The sequence below is a fragment of the Bombina bombina genome, chromosome 5, assembly GCF_027579735.1.
Source record: "Bombina bombina isolate aBomBom1 chromosome 5, aBomBom1.pri, whole genome shotgun sequence".
Taxonomy (NCBI): Eukaryota; Metazoa; Chordata; class Amphibia; order Anura; family Bombinatoridae; genus Bombina; species Bombina bombina.
This window is the reverse complement of record NC_069503.1, coordinates 185,970,791-185,986,763: the sequence shown is the minus strand read 5'-3', so window position 1 is coordinate 185,986,763 and position 15,973 is coordinate 185,970,791. Positions and strand designations below refer to the sequence as shown.

The following is a 15,973-nucleotide window of genomic DNA, read 5'->3' as shown; positions in this document are numbered from 1 at the left end:
CTATTACTGGTGGAAAGGGGTCTTTTCTACCGCAGGACAAGAAGAACAGACTTAAAGGATGTCAAAGTAATTTTCGTTCCTTTCATAACTTCAAAAGTCTTCATCTTCTGCTTCCAAGCAGTAGCAGTCCAAGTCTTCTTGCAAACCCAATCAGTCTTGGCCCAATCAGTCTTGGAGCAAGGGGGAGCAATCAAAGAAACCCTCAGCATGAAGGGTCGGCCCCCGGTCCGGGATCAGATCAAGTGGGGGGCAGACTTTCCCTTTTTTGTCAAGTGTGGATACAAGATGTCCCAGATCCTTGGGCTGTGGACATTGTATCTCAGGGTTACAAAATAGAATTCAAAGCTTTTCCTCCCAGGGGCAGATCCCACCTCTCAAGATTATCTCCTGTCCAGATAAGAAGAGAGGCATTCTTGAACTGCATTCAGGAACTCAACAATTTTCTCAGGTTACCATCATTCAAAATGGAAACCATTCGTTCCATTCTTCCTTTGGTCCAAGAGGGTCAGTTCATGACGACCATAGACCTGAAGGATGCGTATCTTCATGTTCCCATCCCAGGGATCATCACAAGTTCCTGAGAATCGCCTTTCTAAATAAACACTTTCAGTTTGTGGCTCTTCCGTTTGGCCTTGCCACAGCTCCCAGAATTTTCACCTCTGTCTCAGGGCAGATGCGTCCGGAGACCTTCCTGGGTGATTGTGACCACGGACGCCAGCCTGCTTGGCTGGGGAGCAGTCTGGAACTCGTTAAAGACGCAGGGTCTATGGACTTGGGAGTAGTCTGCTCTCCCCATAAACATCTTGGAGTTGAGAATGATTTACAATGCTCTGATGGCTTGGTCTCAGTTGTCTTTAGCCCGGTTTTATCAGGTTCCAATCGGACATCGTCACCTAAGTGGCTTACATCAACCACCAGGGAGGAACTCAGAGTTCCTTAGCCATGAAGGAGGTGGCTCGGATTATCCAGTGGGCAGAAGTTAACAATTGTTGTCTGCCATCCACATTCCAGGAGTGGACAACTGGGAGGCGGATTTTTTGAGCAGACAGACATTTCATCCCGGAGAGTGGGCTCTCCAACCAGAGGTGTTCTCCAGGTTAATCCTCAAATAGGGGTTGCCACAGTTGGATCTGATGGCGTCTCGGTAGAACACCAAGCTTCCAAGGTACGGTTCAAGGTCAAGAGATCCGCAGGAAGCTCTAAAAGATGCTCTGGCGCTTCCTTGGAATTTCGGTCTAGCATACCTATTTCCTCCGTTTCCGCTCCTTCCACGAGTCATTGCTTGTATCAAGCAGGAGAGAGCGTCAGTAATTTTAATAGCTCTTGTTTGGCCTCGCCCTGTTCGTTGTTTTCTCAGGTAAACGTAAGGGTCAGAAGACCACCACTTCTACTCTTTCTCTCTGGTTGAGGAGTGTTATCCGGTTAGCCTAGGAGACAGCTGGCCAACAGCCTCCTGAGAGAATTACGCCTCATTCCACTAGGGCTGTCTCTTCTTCCTGGGCTTTCAAAAATGAAGCTTCTGTGGAGCAATTCTGCAAGGCGGCCTCTTGGTCCTCAATGCATACCTTTTTCAAATTCTGCAAATTCTATACTTTTGCCTCGGTTGAGGCTTCTTTTGGGAGAATAGTTCTTCTAGCGGTGGGGCCTTCTGTTTAGGTCCGCCTGTCTTGTTCTCCCTCCCTTCCATTCGGTGTCCTCTAGCTTGGGTATTGCTTCCCATAAGTAATTAGAATGGATTTGTGGACTCTCCATGCCAATTGGAAAGAAAACAAAATTATGCTTACCTGATAAATTCTTTTCCTGGAATGGAGAGTCCATGACCCGCCCTTAATTTGATTTAAGCCGGCTTTTTTTCTATAAACCTCGGGCACCTCTATACCCTTTTGTCATCTTCTTTTACATTTTCCTTCGGCCGAATGACTGGGGATTATGGGCAATGGGATCGACACTTAACAGCTCTGCTGGGGTATTCTTTGCATCCTCCTGCTGGCCAGGAGTTGAATTCCCACTATTAATTAGAATGGATTAGTGGACTCTCCATGCCAAGGAAAGAAAAAAAATTATCAGGTAAGCATAATTTTTTTTTTCACTTATGTTTAACATTTTAGATGTTTTCTCAAAATCTCGAATTTTAAAGGGACACTGAACCCAATTTTTTTTCTTTCATGATTCAGATAGAGCATGACATTTTAAGCAACTTTCTAATTTACTCCTATTATCAATTTTTCTTCGTTCTCTTGCTATCGCAGGAATGTAAATCTTATCAGCCAGTCCATTTTAAGTTCAGCACCATGGATAGCGCTTGCTTATTGTAGGTTTACATTTACCCACCAATAAGCAAACAATAACCCAGGTTCTCAACCAAAAATAAGCTGGCTCATATGCATCACAATCCTGCTTTTTAAATCAAGATAGCAAGAGAGCGAAGAAATATTGATAATAGGAGTAAATTAGAAAGTTGGTTAAAATTGCATGCTCTATGTGAAACATAAAAAAAATTTGGTTTAGTGTCCCTTTTAAGATACTTCTAAATCTTCTAAATACAGTGTTTGCCATACTTTTATGAAGCATTGAAGAGAAACAATTTTTTGGAAAACATCGGTGTGAACTATACTGTAGTGATATGATATATCCATTGAAAACTGTGGTTGTTATGTTCCCATCCAAAAGTGCCTTGGGAGGTCTCATTTGGTGGATTAGCTGTTATGGCGCATCTGCAATATTACAAGGATCCTGGCCTGTTTATTTGTCGGCGTCCGAAACCTGCGAATGCGGAAGAAGGAGGCCGCTTGTGACGTTGTGTGTTGCACTTTCACAAGCAGAAATCCAGCTCTAAAAAGAGCTAAACATTGCGAGCGGCCGCCGCCTTCTGCATTCAAAAGCATCCAAATCTTCCAAATGCACAGGTCTATTAATTTTATATATTTTTTTGGATGTAGAAAATAATTTATTATGCTTAATTCTTAAAAATTTAAATATAGTGATAGAATGTTTTAATCAGCACTTAAGTATTGTGTTGTTTTGTAAACAAAGTGATTTGGAGGTTTTATATATTTTAGAAAACAGTTCATTATCCTCTAAACAAATATTAAATTGCTATGTTTGTTAGAAAAGTATTAATATTAGTGAAGACTTTCTTTGGATTTGTGTTAACTGCTTGTTCTGTTTTCTCAGGGTATTCGAATACCTCTTAAATCAAAGCAAAATGAGCCCACTATTCAACCTAAACGAGCTAGGTGAGATGATATATTTCTGCTATAAAGATTATGTTAAGCATTATTATTATTTTTATTATCGGTTATTTGTAGAGCGCCGACAGATTCCGCAGCGCTAATTATTATATCCAGCTTATGTTTTTATTATTTTTTTCAAAAAGTTTCCTTCTGCCAGATTAATCTTTAAAAGATATTTTATTCTGATTTTGTTTTTTTATTAAAAATATTTGTAATTGCATAGGCAAGTATATAATATGTCATTTGATAATCAACTTACTTTGTAGATGTGCAGAAATTCATTATTCTAATTATCTAAAATGAATGCTGAATATGGCCTCGGCTGTTTTTGGTGCTTGCTATTAGTATAAAAGTGCAACACACAAATATCTGTTCATTTCAAGGTATTTGTTTACATTAAAAAAATCGTCCATAAAAAATGCGGCAGCCAGCAACTATATTTGGCATTCCTATAATGAGTGCTGAATAACTAGTTTCTGCTCATGTCTATTCATTTGTGCTAACTGAAATCTAGTTTTAATAGTATCCTTCATTTCCAGAATTGAAGACCTACCACCTCCAACTAAAAAATTGTCTTCAGATTTAACTCCTCATGTGATGTTCACTGGCTTTGATCCATCACAAGCCCAGCAATATATCAAGGTAACATAATTTTCCACTTTGAATATAATAATTATATACACTTTTTTTCATTTAAAAATTAGATGCAATTTAGGAATCTTTAAGAGCTTGTATTGTACTGTGCTTGTTTCTTTGGTTAGCACATGATACTTTATAAGTTTTAATTATCTTGGATGATTGTTGTAGCACTTTGCCCATCAGGCAAGCACACCCATTATCTTCAATATATTTGTGACTATTTAGCATGTTGTTTATGAGATATGCTTCCTATCAGATTAAACTGTGCTTGTTTATAGCACATTGTCTGCTAGTATGTTCTTTCCTCTAGCTAATCATTTATAATATATATGATTTTTATGGTATTTTCCACCCTTGTACAAAAGTTCTCTGTCCAAACAGATTTTTCCAAGTCAATTCCATTTATTATTTTACTATTTTGTGTCTATGCTTCTCAATGTCATTTAGAGAAGCGTTTCTTAACTCCAGACTTCCAGTACCCATAACAGGCCAGATTTGTATAGTATCTGAACTACAATACAGATGAAATAATTAGCTGATCAGTAACCATGATTACTAACTTGCCTTCACCTAGTTTCCTAGTTCATTACCTGTTAAGGGTGTTTGAGGACTGGAGTTGAGAAACGCTGATTTAGAGGGTTCTGCATCCGTAACAGAACTTTTTTTTACATGTATTAGAACTTAGGGCACATGAAAATTAATTTTGGGATATCCGCTAACATTAGATTACCAAAGCATTCGTTATTATAGTAGACCTATCATGCGTTTGTACACATTTAAAGGGACAATCTAGTCCAAATTAAACTTGCATGATTCAGATAGGGCTTGCAATTTTAAACAACTTTTCCAATGTACTTTTAGCATTAAATTTGCTTTGTTTCTTTGGTGGTATTTTTGAAAAGCTAAACCTAGCTAGGCTCAAACTGGTTTCTAAAACGTTGAAAAACGCCTCTTAGCTCAGAGCATTTTTTAAAGTTGTTCACAGTTAGACTGTATTAGTGTCATATAGATAAACATTGTGCTCACTCCCATGGAGTTATTTAGGAGTCTGCACTGATTGGCTAAACTCCATGTCTTGTCAAACACACTGAGATAAGGGGGCAGTCTGCAGAGGTTTAGATACAAGGTAATCACAGAGGTAAAACATATTAATATAACTGTTGGTTATGCAAAACTGGGGAATGGGTAATAAAGGAATTATCAATCTTTTTAAACAATAAGAATTCTGGTGTAGACTGTCCCTTTAAGTTGTTACTGGCCATTCTAATTTGCCATGTGGTATCACAATTTCCTGTTTGCTTGTCTGTTCTTTTAAAATGGTGCAATGGAAAGCCTAAAGGTCCTGCCAACACTTATTGTATTAGTATTGTAGTGTTGTCCTCAAATATCCAATTAAGGCCATATAGTTGAATTTGTCAATTTCAGTTTATTTTGTAAAACAAAAGTTTTTGTACCTATGGTGGATAATTTTTCACCTCTGCAACAAGGCAACCTCTACAGAGTTCGTTCATTCAGTCTAAGCATTTTTCCTTCAAATCTCAAACTAAATACAACTTTTTTTCTTTCATCAGATGTGAGAGTCCATGAGACATCACATGTTTTTATTACACTCCAATCTACTAGGAGGAAGCAAAAAACAAAAAACAAACACATACCAAAGCTTAAATTGCTCCCACTTAATCTGAATCTGCAGGTCCCTATTGCATACTTTTCCTTAATATGGAGAGAGTCCACGGCTTCATTCCTTACTTGTGGGAATACAAAACCTGGCCACCAGGAGGATGCAAAGACACCCTAGCCAAAGGCTCAAATACCTCTCCCACTCCCCTCATCCCCAGTCATTCTTTGCCTTTCGTCACAGGAGGATGGCAGAGAAGTGTCGGAAAATTCAGAGTAGTCTCTTATGGAGGGTAGTACTCTTCGGTATGGGACTGGAGTTTTAAGTAGTCTTGTCAGCCTCTCAGTGAGAGCATTGACGGATGGTAGGGTCTGGAAATGCAGGGAGAGTCTTTCTGCGAAACCATCCAGACTTGTATTAACAGCTCCTAAGCAATCAGTGTTAACGAGTTTCACTGCCTGCTTCTATCACTCAAGTCCATGTCAGGTGCGAAGCTACAAGACTGTCAAACTTGAGAGGCTGTATGTCTGTTCCACGGCGGTGATTCCGTTAAGATCGTTTAATTTTATGATAACGCAAGAAGACAGGGTCACAGTGTGACTCCTTTTTATCTGTATGGAATCAAAGGTTAATATCTCTGGAAGGGGATTATTGAACAGGGGAGATTTACGCATAATTGACTTTTATTATGTTTTTATACTGCGACATGTGTGAGTTGAGGCTCAGGCAGATGTTGGAACAGTCAGGTTTACTTTCGGTTTGGATATCAGAGCAGCCTGTCAGAATTGGCACGCTTTTTTCCAGGAGCAGGGGCGGTCCTTCATGGCCTTGCGGTTTACAGGAGACAAAGCAGTTTCTCTGTGGGGCCTGGGTCATAGGAGGTGGTGAGTGACATTTATCTTTTTCTATAGTCCATCTTCAGAGCACAAGCTATGGAGGACTCTGGTACGTTAGCGGGTACTCTCTCTTTACCTAAATCTAATACCTGTTTTTACGGTATACCCGCCTGCTCAATTTTGTTCCACATGCCTTTTTAAAGTACTTATATCTAAGAAACCCAAGATGTTTAGTACCACTGAGCAGTCCACCTTTGAGGGGTCTCCGTCCCGTGAGGTGCGTTCCCTGCAGTCATCTCCTATTACACATGCAGCTTCCCATGGCACTACTAATCCTCCTTCGGGAGAGGCCCTCTTACCGCCAGACTTTACTGAACAACTACAAACGGCAGTGTCTACGGCCTTCAGTGCTTTACCTCGCCCTGCTAAGCGCAAGCAAAAGGTTAAATATTGCTATCCTTCCCAGGGGTCACCTATCAACTTGTTGGATTTATCTGATACTAGATTATCCGCTGATGAGGACGCCTCTGATACTTCAGAGGATGCTCTTTCTAGGTCGGAATCTGCTGCCTCTATACCTCCGGCTGTGGAGGAACCAGACTTAAGATTTAGGATTGAGCACTTACGCTTTCTGTTAAAGGAAGTGTTGGCTACTTTAGAGGTTCCAGAACCTAAATTACCAGAGGAACCTTCTATTCCTAAACTTGATAAAGTTTATAAGGACAGGGTGGTGCCACAGACTTTCCTGGTTCCCGTAAAGATGGCAAATATTATTAAGAATGAATGGGAGAGACTTGGATGTTCATTTTCCCCTCCTCCTTCCTTTAAGAAATTTTTCTCAGTTCCAGACTCGCAATTAGAGTCGTGGGGTTCCGTCCCTAAGGTGGATGGAGCTATCTCTACGCTCGCTAAGCGCACTACTATCCCGCTTGAGGATAGTTTGTCGTTTATGGAGCCCATGGATAAGAAGCTAGAAACTCTTAAGAAAGATTCAGCACACAGGGATTTTTGTTTACACCTGCAGCGGCAGTTGCTGCGGTGGCTGAAGCCGCTACTTATTGTTGCGACTCTCTATCGGAGATGATGGAGGTGGAAACTCTCCTTGAGGAGATCAAGGAAAGAATTAAGGCCTTATGGGTAGATAATTCTTTTATCTGTGATGCAAATATGCAGATCATTCGCCTCAATGCCAAGACATCAGGTTTTTCTGTTCTAGACCGCAGGGCACTCTGGCTGAAGTCATGACTTCAAAATCTAGACTACTTTCCCTTCGTTTTAAAGGGAAGATTCTTTTCGGTCCAGGCCTGGACTCAATCATATCCACAGTAACTCGGGGCAAAAGTGCCTTTCTACCGCAGGAAAAGAATAATAAACCTAAAGGACAGGGTTCTAATTTTCATACCTTTCGTTTGGATAAATTCCAACGCCAGCAGCCCTCTGTGAAGCCTGAACAGTCCAAGGGAACTTGGAAACCGTCTCAGGCTTGAAATAAATCCAAGCAGAACAAGAAGCCCGCCGAGACAAAATTGCCATGAAGGGGCGGCCCCCGATTCGTCGCTTGATTACGTTGGAGGCAGACTCTCTTTGTGGAGGCTTGGCTTGGGGACGTGCAAGACCCTTGGGTTCTGGAGGTCATTGCTCAGGGTTACAGGATAGGTTTCAAATCTCATCCACCCAGGGGCAGATTCCTTTTATCAAACCTGTCTTCAAGACCAGAAAAACTAGAAGCTTTTCTAGGGTGCGTGAGGGATCTCTCTTCCCTGGGAGTAATTGTGCCGGTACCTCTAGCAAAAAGAGGTCTGGGGTACTACTCAAACCTTTTTGTGGTCCCAAAAAAGGAGGGTACGTTTCGCCCGATTCTGGACCTAAAGTGCTTAAACAAGTTCCTGTCGGTCCCATCGTTCAAGATGGAGACGATAAGGTCCATTCTGCCTTTAGTTGAGGGACAGTTCATGACTACAATAGACTTGAAGGATGCTTACCTTTATGTGCCAATACACAAAGATCACTTCTGGTTCTTAAGATTCGCGTTTCTGGACCAGCACTTCCAGTTTGTTGCTCTACCATTTGGTCTAGCTACTGCCCCAAGATTCTTTACAAAGGTTCTGGGGGCTCTGCTCGTGTTGGCGAGATCCAGAGGTATTGCAGTAGCGCCATATTTGGACGACATCCTGGTTCAGGCTCCGTCCTGTCGGCTGGCAGAGGACTATTCAAGAGCTATTCTACTTCGATCTCATAGATGGAAGATAAACTTAGAAAAGAGTTCTCTGGTTCCCAGGGTGGAATTCCTGGGTACGATAATAGATTCCATATCCATGAGGATATTTCTTACAGACGAGAGACATTGCAAGACCTCCTTTAGGCCCTCTGTGGCCCGGTGTATGGAGGTAATTGGGCTCATGGTGTCCAGCATATATATCATCCCATTCGCCAGATTCCATCTCAGAGGCAGTGGAACAGAGACCACTCAGATCTGTCACAATAGATTTCTCTGGACAACCGGTCGAGAGAATCGCTCTTTGTGGCTCTGTCCAGATCACCTGTACCAAGGGACATCCTTCTTGAGACCATCCTGGGAGATTGCGACTACGGATTCAAGTCTATCAGGATGGAGAGCTGTTTGGGGTGCCAGGAAGGCACAGGGCCTGTGGACTCGAGAGGAATCTCTCCTCCTGATCAACATTTTCGAACTTCGAGCGATCTTCAGTGCTCTTAAGGCTTGGCCTCTTCTGGGTTCGTCCCAGTTTATCAGATTCCAATCAGTCAACATAACCTAGGTGGCTTACATTAACCATCAGGGTGGAACGAGGAGCTCCCAAGCAATGAGGGAAGTAACTCTGATTCTGGAATGGGCGGAAGCCCACAATTGCTCGCTGCCCAGATACGAGTCCGGTCCAGGGATCCTCAGGCAGAGCTGATAAATGCATTAGCAGTGCCTTGGAGGTTCAACCTAGTTTACATCTTTCCACCATTACCACTTCTCCCTCGTGTAGTGGCCCGCATCAAGCAGGAGCAAGCTTCGGCTTTTCTAATTGCTCCATCGTGGCCACAAAGGATGTGGTGGGGATGTCTTCATCTCCTCAATGGAGGTAAACTTGTCTCAGAGATCTGCTGGAACAGGGTCCTTTTTTCATCAGAATCTAGATTCTCTGAGGCTGACTACGTGGGAATTGAACGCTTAGTCCTAGCCAAGAGAGGTTTTTCTGAGAGAGTGATTGATTCTCTCATTCAAGCTAGAAAGACGGTCACCCGTCGCATCTATCATAAAGTGTGGAGGACCTATTTATTCTGGTGTGAAGAGCGTGGATTCCCCTGGCATAAGGTGAAGATGTCCAGGATTTTTTCCTTTCTCCAAGATGGTTTGGAGAAGGGACTTGCCGCAAGTTCCTTAAAGGGACAGATTTCAGCTCTTTTTGTGCTATTGCACAAGAGGCTCGCTGAGCTTCCTGATGTACAGTCTTTTGTTCAGGCTCTGTCTAGAATCAGACCTGTGCTTAGACCTGCTGCTGCTCCTCCTTGGAGCTTAAATCTAGTTCTTAAGATTTTGCAGAGGGCTCCGTTAGAGCATTTGGTTGATATTAAATTATTGTCTTGGAAGGTTCTTTTTCTACTGGCTATTGCTTCGGCACGCAGAGTGTCTGATATAGGGGCCTTGCAATGTGAGCCTCCTTAACTAGTTTTCATGCTGATAAGGCTGTTCTTCGTACTGGGTTGGGTTTTCTCCCCAAGATTGTGTCTGATCGCAACATCAATCAGGAGATTGTGTTTCCTTCCTTGTGTCCTAATCCTTCTTTGAAGGAACGATTACATCATAATTTGGAAGTGGTTCGGGCTTTGAAATTCTATCTCCAGGCTACGAAGGATTTTAGACTGACTTCGTCCTTGTTTGTTGTCTATTCTGGGAAGAGTAGAGGGCAGAAGGCTTTTTCCACTTCCTTGTCTTTTTGGTTGAGGAGCATTATTCGCTTAGCATATGAAACAGCAGGACATAAGCCTCCTCAGAGGATTACGGCTCATTCAACCAGAGTTGTGGCTTTTGGGAGAGAGGTTTTGCAGGCTGTGGTGCCCTCAGAATAGTGTCCGCCTCTCTTTTTAACCCCCCCTCCCCCATTTTCATTCAGTGTCCTCTAGAGCTTGGGTATATGTTTCCCACAAGTAAGGAATGAAGCCGTGGACTCAACTCATATTAACCCTTTAAGTGCTAATGACGGCTCTGAGCTTCCCACTCTGGTGCCGGCTCTGAGTTTCCCACTCTCTAAGCTCGCTAAGCGCACTACTACTCTGGTGCTAATGACGGCTCAGAGCCGTCACTAGCACTCTCCCACCTTGAGGGAGATCTGGGGGCTCCCACCCGCTCCTACCCCGTTGATCGTGCCTGTAGAGTGACGGGCATCGCCAGGGCATCACGTTTTGCGCGGTGAAGTCACGTGCAATGACGTGATGACGTCACCGTGCAACTTAATTAATTAATAATTTGTCAATACAAAGTATAAGGAAAGGGGGCATGCTGCTTTGAAGCCTGTATCTCAGGCATCTAAGCAGCTACAGACCCACCATTGGAAAGGTAATCGCCTAACCTTTCAAATGGTGTAAGTCACCATTGGAAAAAAAAAATGTTAAATAAAAATGTTAAATAAATTGAAACAGCTTAGCACCCAGGTGCGAAAGTGCTTAGCACTCAAAGGGTTAAGAAGGAAAACATGAATTATGCTTACCAGATAATTTTCTTTCCTTCTGTATGAGGAGAGTCTACTGCCCCCACCCGTTCTCTCCGTTGGGTGGACCTACATTTTTGTTATTCTTCTGGCACCTTTTATACCCTGATATTTCTCCTTCTGTTCCTTGTTCCCTCGGCAGAATGACTGGGAGATGAGGGGAGTGGGGGAGGTATTTGAGCATTGGGCTGCTGTGTCTTTACCTCCTCCTGGTTGCCAGGTTCTGTATTCCCACAAGTAAGGAATGAAGCCGTGGACTCTCCTCATGTAGAAGGAAAGGAAATTATCTAGTAAGCATAATCAGTGTTTTTCTGTGTTATCACTTTGTGTATGCCTCTTCTGAGGTTACTTTTGGCAGGAAAGTTCTGTGGGCCGTAGTCCCTGATCAGTAATGTACTTGCCTTCTCTGTTTGCCCCCCCCATTACATATTGGTCTCTTAGATTCCCACATTTGATGTCTCAAGGACTGTTACTATGCTGTTCCTGATTTTAAAAAAAAATTAAATAATGCTGAAAGTTCACAAGCCCCGCCCTTTCTTTTGAACCATTTTCTACTTGTTTTGCACTTCATTTGTCCGCTTTGTCTTTCCTGCTTTTCTGTTTCCTCCATCAACTTGGCTTACGATTCAGGGTAAGTGGGAGGAATGTGGGTTTTTTTGCCTCCACCTACTGGACTAGAGTGTAATTCCAACATGTGATGTCCTGTGGACTCTCACCATCATGAAAGAAAATTAATTTATTAGGTAGGCATTTTTTCTTCTATAAGGTAAGACAAGTCCACGGATTCATCCTTTACTTGTGGGATATTCTCCTCCTGCTAACAGGAAGTGGCAAAGAGCACCACAGCAGAGCTGTCTATATAGCTCCTCCCTTAGCTCCACCCTCAGTCATTCTCTTTGCCTACTCTAAGTACTAGGAAGGGTAAAGTGAAAGAGGTGATAAAATATTAGTTTTTAATTTCTTCAAGCAAGAGTTTGTTATTTTAAATGGTACCGGTGTGTACTATTTACTCTCAGGCAGCAGATGGATGAAGACTGCTGCCTGGAGGATGATGATCTTAGCATTTGTAACTAAGGTCCATTGCTGTTCCCACAGAGGCTGAGGAGTACAGGAAACTTCAGTGTGAGGAACGTTTTCATGCTATGCAGCAATGAGGTATGTTCAGTCATATTTTTCTGGAGAGACTGTGTATTTCAGAAAGGCTGACATTATACCCAGGAGGGTAAGGGTAAGCAGTAATCCTACAGCTAATAAGAAGGGCATTACTAAGCTTGCATAAGGAGCCAATTACAAAGATGGTTGACACTGAGTTGTAAATGTTTGTGGGCAAACGTTTTTATGATCTGGGAGTGCTTTTGTGGGCAATAACGTTTTGTGCAACTTTGAGGGTAAACTTGACTTTTTTTTTTTGGGTCTCAGAACCCACATGGCTAGTTAAAACCGCTCTGGTGCGGTTCTGTGAGGCTGTGAAGACATCGAGTGAGATGGGCGGGGCCTATTTTCGCGCCTCAGATGCGCAGTTAGTTTCTCGCAGCAAGCTCTGACTCCTGAGGGCCCTGGTGGATGTTTTGGGCCAAATCGAAGCTTTAACCCTACATTTACTATTCCTGAGGGCAGGTAGGGCCACAGCAGGGCTGTGGCAAGGTGCTGAGAGTGTTTTTTTCCCCAGATTTAGGCCTAATTCTATCCGGTTTACACATTAAAGGGTTAAATGTTATAATAACTTGTGGGGCAATCTTAACTACCTATATTGTGCCTGCTTGCAAAATTTTGAAAAATTTGCAGAACGTGTATGCTTTTTTTCTCTTAAAGGTGCAGTACCGTTTTTTTAAGATTATTTTTTTCACTAAATAAAGTGTTTCCATGCTTGTTTGTAGTCATTACTAGCCTGTTCAGTATGTCTGACATTGAGGAAAGTCAATGTTCAATATGTTTAGAAGCCATTGTGGAACCTCCACTTAGAATATGTCCCTCATGCACTGAAAGGTCAATAAATGGCAAAGAACATATTTTAGCTACTTAAAGTATGTCACAGGATGATTCTCAGGCAGAAGGGAATCAGGTTATGCCATCTAATTCTCCCCAAGTGTCACAACCATTAACGCCCGCACAAGCGACGCCAAGTACTTCTAGTGCGTCTAATTCTTTCACCCTGCAAGATATGGCCGCAGTTATGAATACTACCCTCACAGAGGTTTTATCTAAGTTGCCTGGGTTGCAGGGGAAGCGCAATAGGTCTGGTGTGAGAACAAACACTGAGCCCTCTGACGCTTTATTAGCCATATCCTATGTACCTTCACAATGTTCTGCGTTGGGGGTGAGAGATTCGCTGAGAGTTTTCTGATTCAGGAAATATGTTCCCTCAGACAGATTCAGATATGACGGCTTTTAAATTTAAACTAGAACACCTCCGCTTATTGCTCAGGGAGGTTTTAGCGACTCTGGATGATTGTGACCCTATTGTAGTTCCAGAGAAATTGTGTAAAATGGACAGATTCCTAGAGGTTCCTGCCTACACTGATGTTTTTCTGGTCCCTAAGAGGATTTCGGACATTGTTACTAAGGAGTGGGATAGACCAGGTATTCCGTTCGCTCCCCCTCCTACTTTTAAGAAAATGTTTCCCATATCAGACACCGTGCGGGACTCGTGGCAGACGGTCCCTAAGGTGGAGGGAGCTATTTCTACCCTGGCTAAGCGTACAACTATACCTTTTGAGGACAGTTGTGATTTCAAAGATCCTATGGATAAAAAATTAGAGGGTCTCCTGAATATTTGTTCAAGGTTTTCTTCTCCAACCTATAGCGTTCATTATTCCTGTAACTACTGCAGCGTCCTTTTGGTTCGAGGCTCTGGAAGAGGCTCTTCAGGTTGAGACCCCATTAGATGATATACTGGATAGAATTAGGGCTCTCAAGCTAGCTAATTCTTTCATTACAGATGCCGCTTTTCAACTGGCTAAATTAGCGGCAAAGAATTCAGGTTTTGCCATGGAACGGATGAATCCGTGGACTCGTCTTACCATAGAAGAAATTAATTTATCAGGTAAGCATAAATTTACTTTTTTTATTTATTTTTTTCGAGTATGAACTTAGCAAGACAAGTGATCTATATGACCATAACCTTGATTTAACCTTATTCTTTTTAATGAAAATAAGTTGATGAGGTTTCAGTTTTTGTTTCTGTTTTTTTTGTTGTTTTCTTTTCTGGTTCTATATAAGAGGGAGAAGGCAATATTTGTTGGTGAGTGATACTTGGGTTTGTGAGCCAACATACAACATTTCTACAAAATCTCCATTTTGATATAGAATGCATGCTCAGAACTGATTACAATGGGAGGGATGAACATTTTATTTATAATATTGTTTAGTGTTGTAAAGTGTTTAGTATGCATAAACAAACATATACATGTCTGCTATATCTCACTTTAATTTCAGAAACTCTACATTCTTGGTGGAGAAGTAGCAGAAACAGCACAAAAATGCACTCACCTAATTGCCAGCAAAGTTACCAGGACAGTTAAATTTTTGACTGCAATTTCAGTAGCAAAGCACATTGTGACTCCAGACTGGCTTGATGAGAGTTTCAAATGTCAGAAGTTTGTTGGTAAGTCTAATAAGTAAATTTAAAAACAAAGGGTACGTGACTTTTTTGTTTTGTGGTAGTATTCTAAATGATATAAGAAATGTGCGCGTGTGTATAATTTTATTTCTTCTGTTAAGTGTGATCAGTCCACGGGTCATCATTGCTTCTGGGATATTACTCCTCCCCAACAGGAAGTGCAAGAGGATTCACCCAGCAGAGCTGCATATAGCTCCTCCCCTCTACGTCACTCCCAGTCATTCTCTTGCACCCAACGACTAGATAGGATGTGTGAGAGGACTATGGTGATTATACTTAGTTTTATATCTTCAATCAAAAGTTTGTTATTTTAAAATAGCACCGGAGTGTGTTATTACCTCTCTGGCAGAGTTTGAAGAAGAATCTACCAGAGTTTTGCTATGATTTTAGCCGGAGTAGTTAAGATCATATTGCTGTTCTCGGCCATCTGAGGAGTGAGGTAAACTTCAGATCAGGGGACAGCGGGCAGATGAATCTGCATAGAGGTATGTAGCAGTTTTTATTTTCTGACAATGGAATTGATGAGAAAATCCTGCCATACCGATATAATGTCATGTATGTATACTTTACACTTCAGTATTCTGGGGAATGGTACTTCACTAGAATTACACTGTAAGAAATACATAAAGCTGTTTAATAACTAGAGATTATGTTTAACGTTTTTGCTGGAATGTAAAATCGTTTTCATTTGCTGAGGTACTGTGTGAATAAATGTTTGGGCACTATTTTTCCACTTGGCAGTTGCTTAATCTGTTTTTCTGACAGTTTCTGTTCTCCCTCACTGCTGTGTGTGAGGGGGAGGGGCCGTTTTTTGGCGCTTTTTCTATGCATCAAATATTTCAGTCAGCAACTCATTGTATTCCCTGCATAATCCGGTTCATCTCTACAGAGCTCAGGGGTCTTCAAAACTTATTTTGAGGGAGGTAATTTCTCTCAGCAGAGCTGTGAGAATTATAGTTTGACTGAGATAAAAAACGTTTATTCTGTAATTTGTTTCCTGCTTTCAGAATTTGTTATCTTTGCTAATGGGATTAAACCTTTGCTAAAGTTGTGTTGTTTACAAGGATTGAGGCTATAACTGTTTCAATTTATTAATTTTCAACTGTCATAGATCTTCTGTGCTTCTTAAAGGCACAGTACATTTTAATATTATTCTAATTGAATTGTATTTCCAAGTTGCAAGTTTATTTGCTAGTGTGTTAAACATGTCTGATTCAGAGGATGATACCTGTGTCATTTGTTGCAATGCCAAAGTGGAGCCCAATAGAAATTTATGTACTAACTGTATTGATGCTACTTTAAATAAAAGTCAA

The 15,973-nt window shown here is 41.7% G+C and overlaps 1 protein-coding gene across 2 annotated transcripts in view; it reads left to right on the top strand.

The window, feature by feature from the left end:
- Positions 1-15,973, top strand: part of PAXIP1 (PAX interacting protein 1) — a 348,897-nt gene that overhangs the window by 255,390 nt on the left and 77,534 nt on the right. For both annotated transcript variants that reach the window (XM_053713809.1, XM_053713808.1), the window contains exons 14-16: positions 3,175-3,236; positions 3,773-3,875; positions 14,477-14,645. In XM_053713809.1, the coding sequence (XP_053569784.1) occupies positions 3,175-3,236; positions 3,773-3,875; positions 14,477-14,645 (334 nt within the window). The remainder of the gene's footprint in view (positions 1-3,174; positions 3,237-3,772; positions 3,876-14,476; positions 14,646-15,973) is intronic.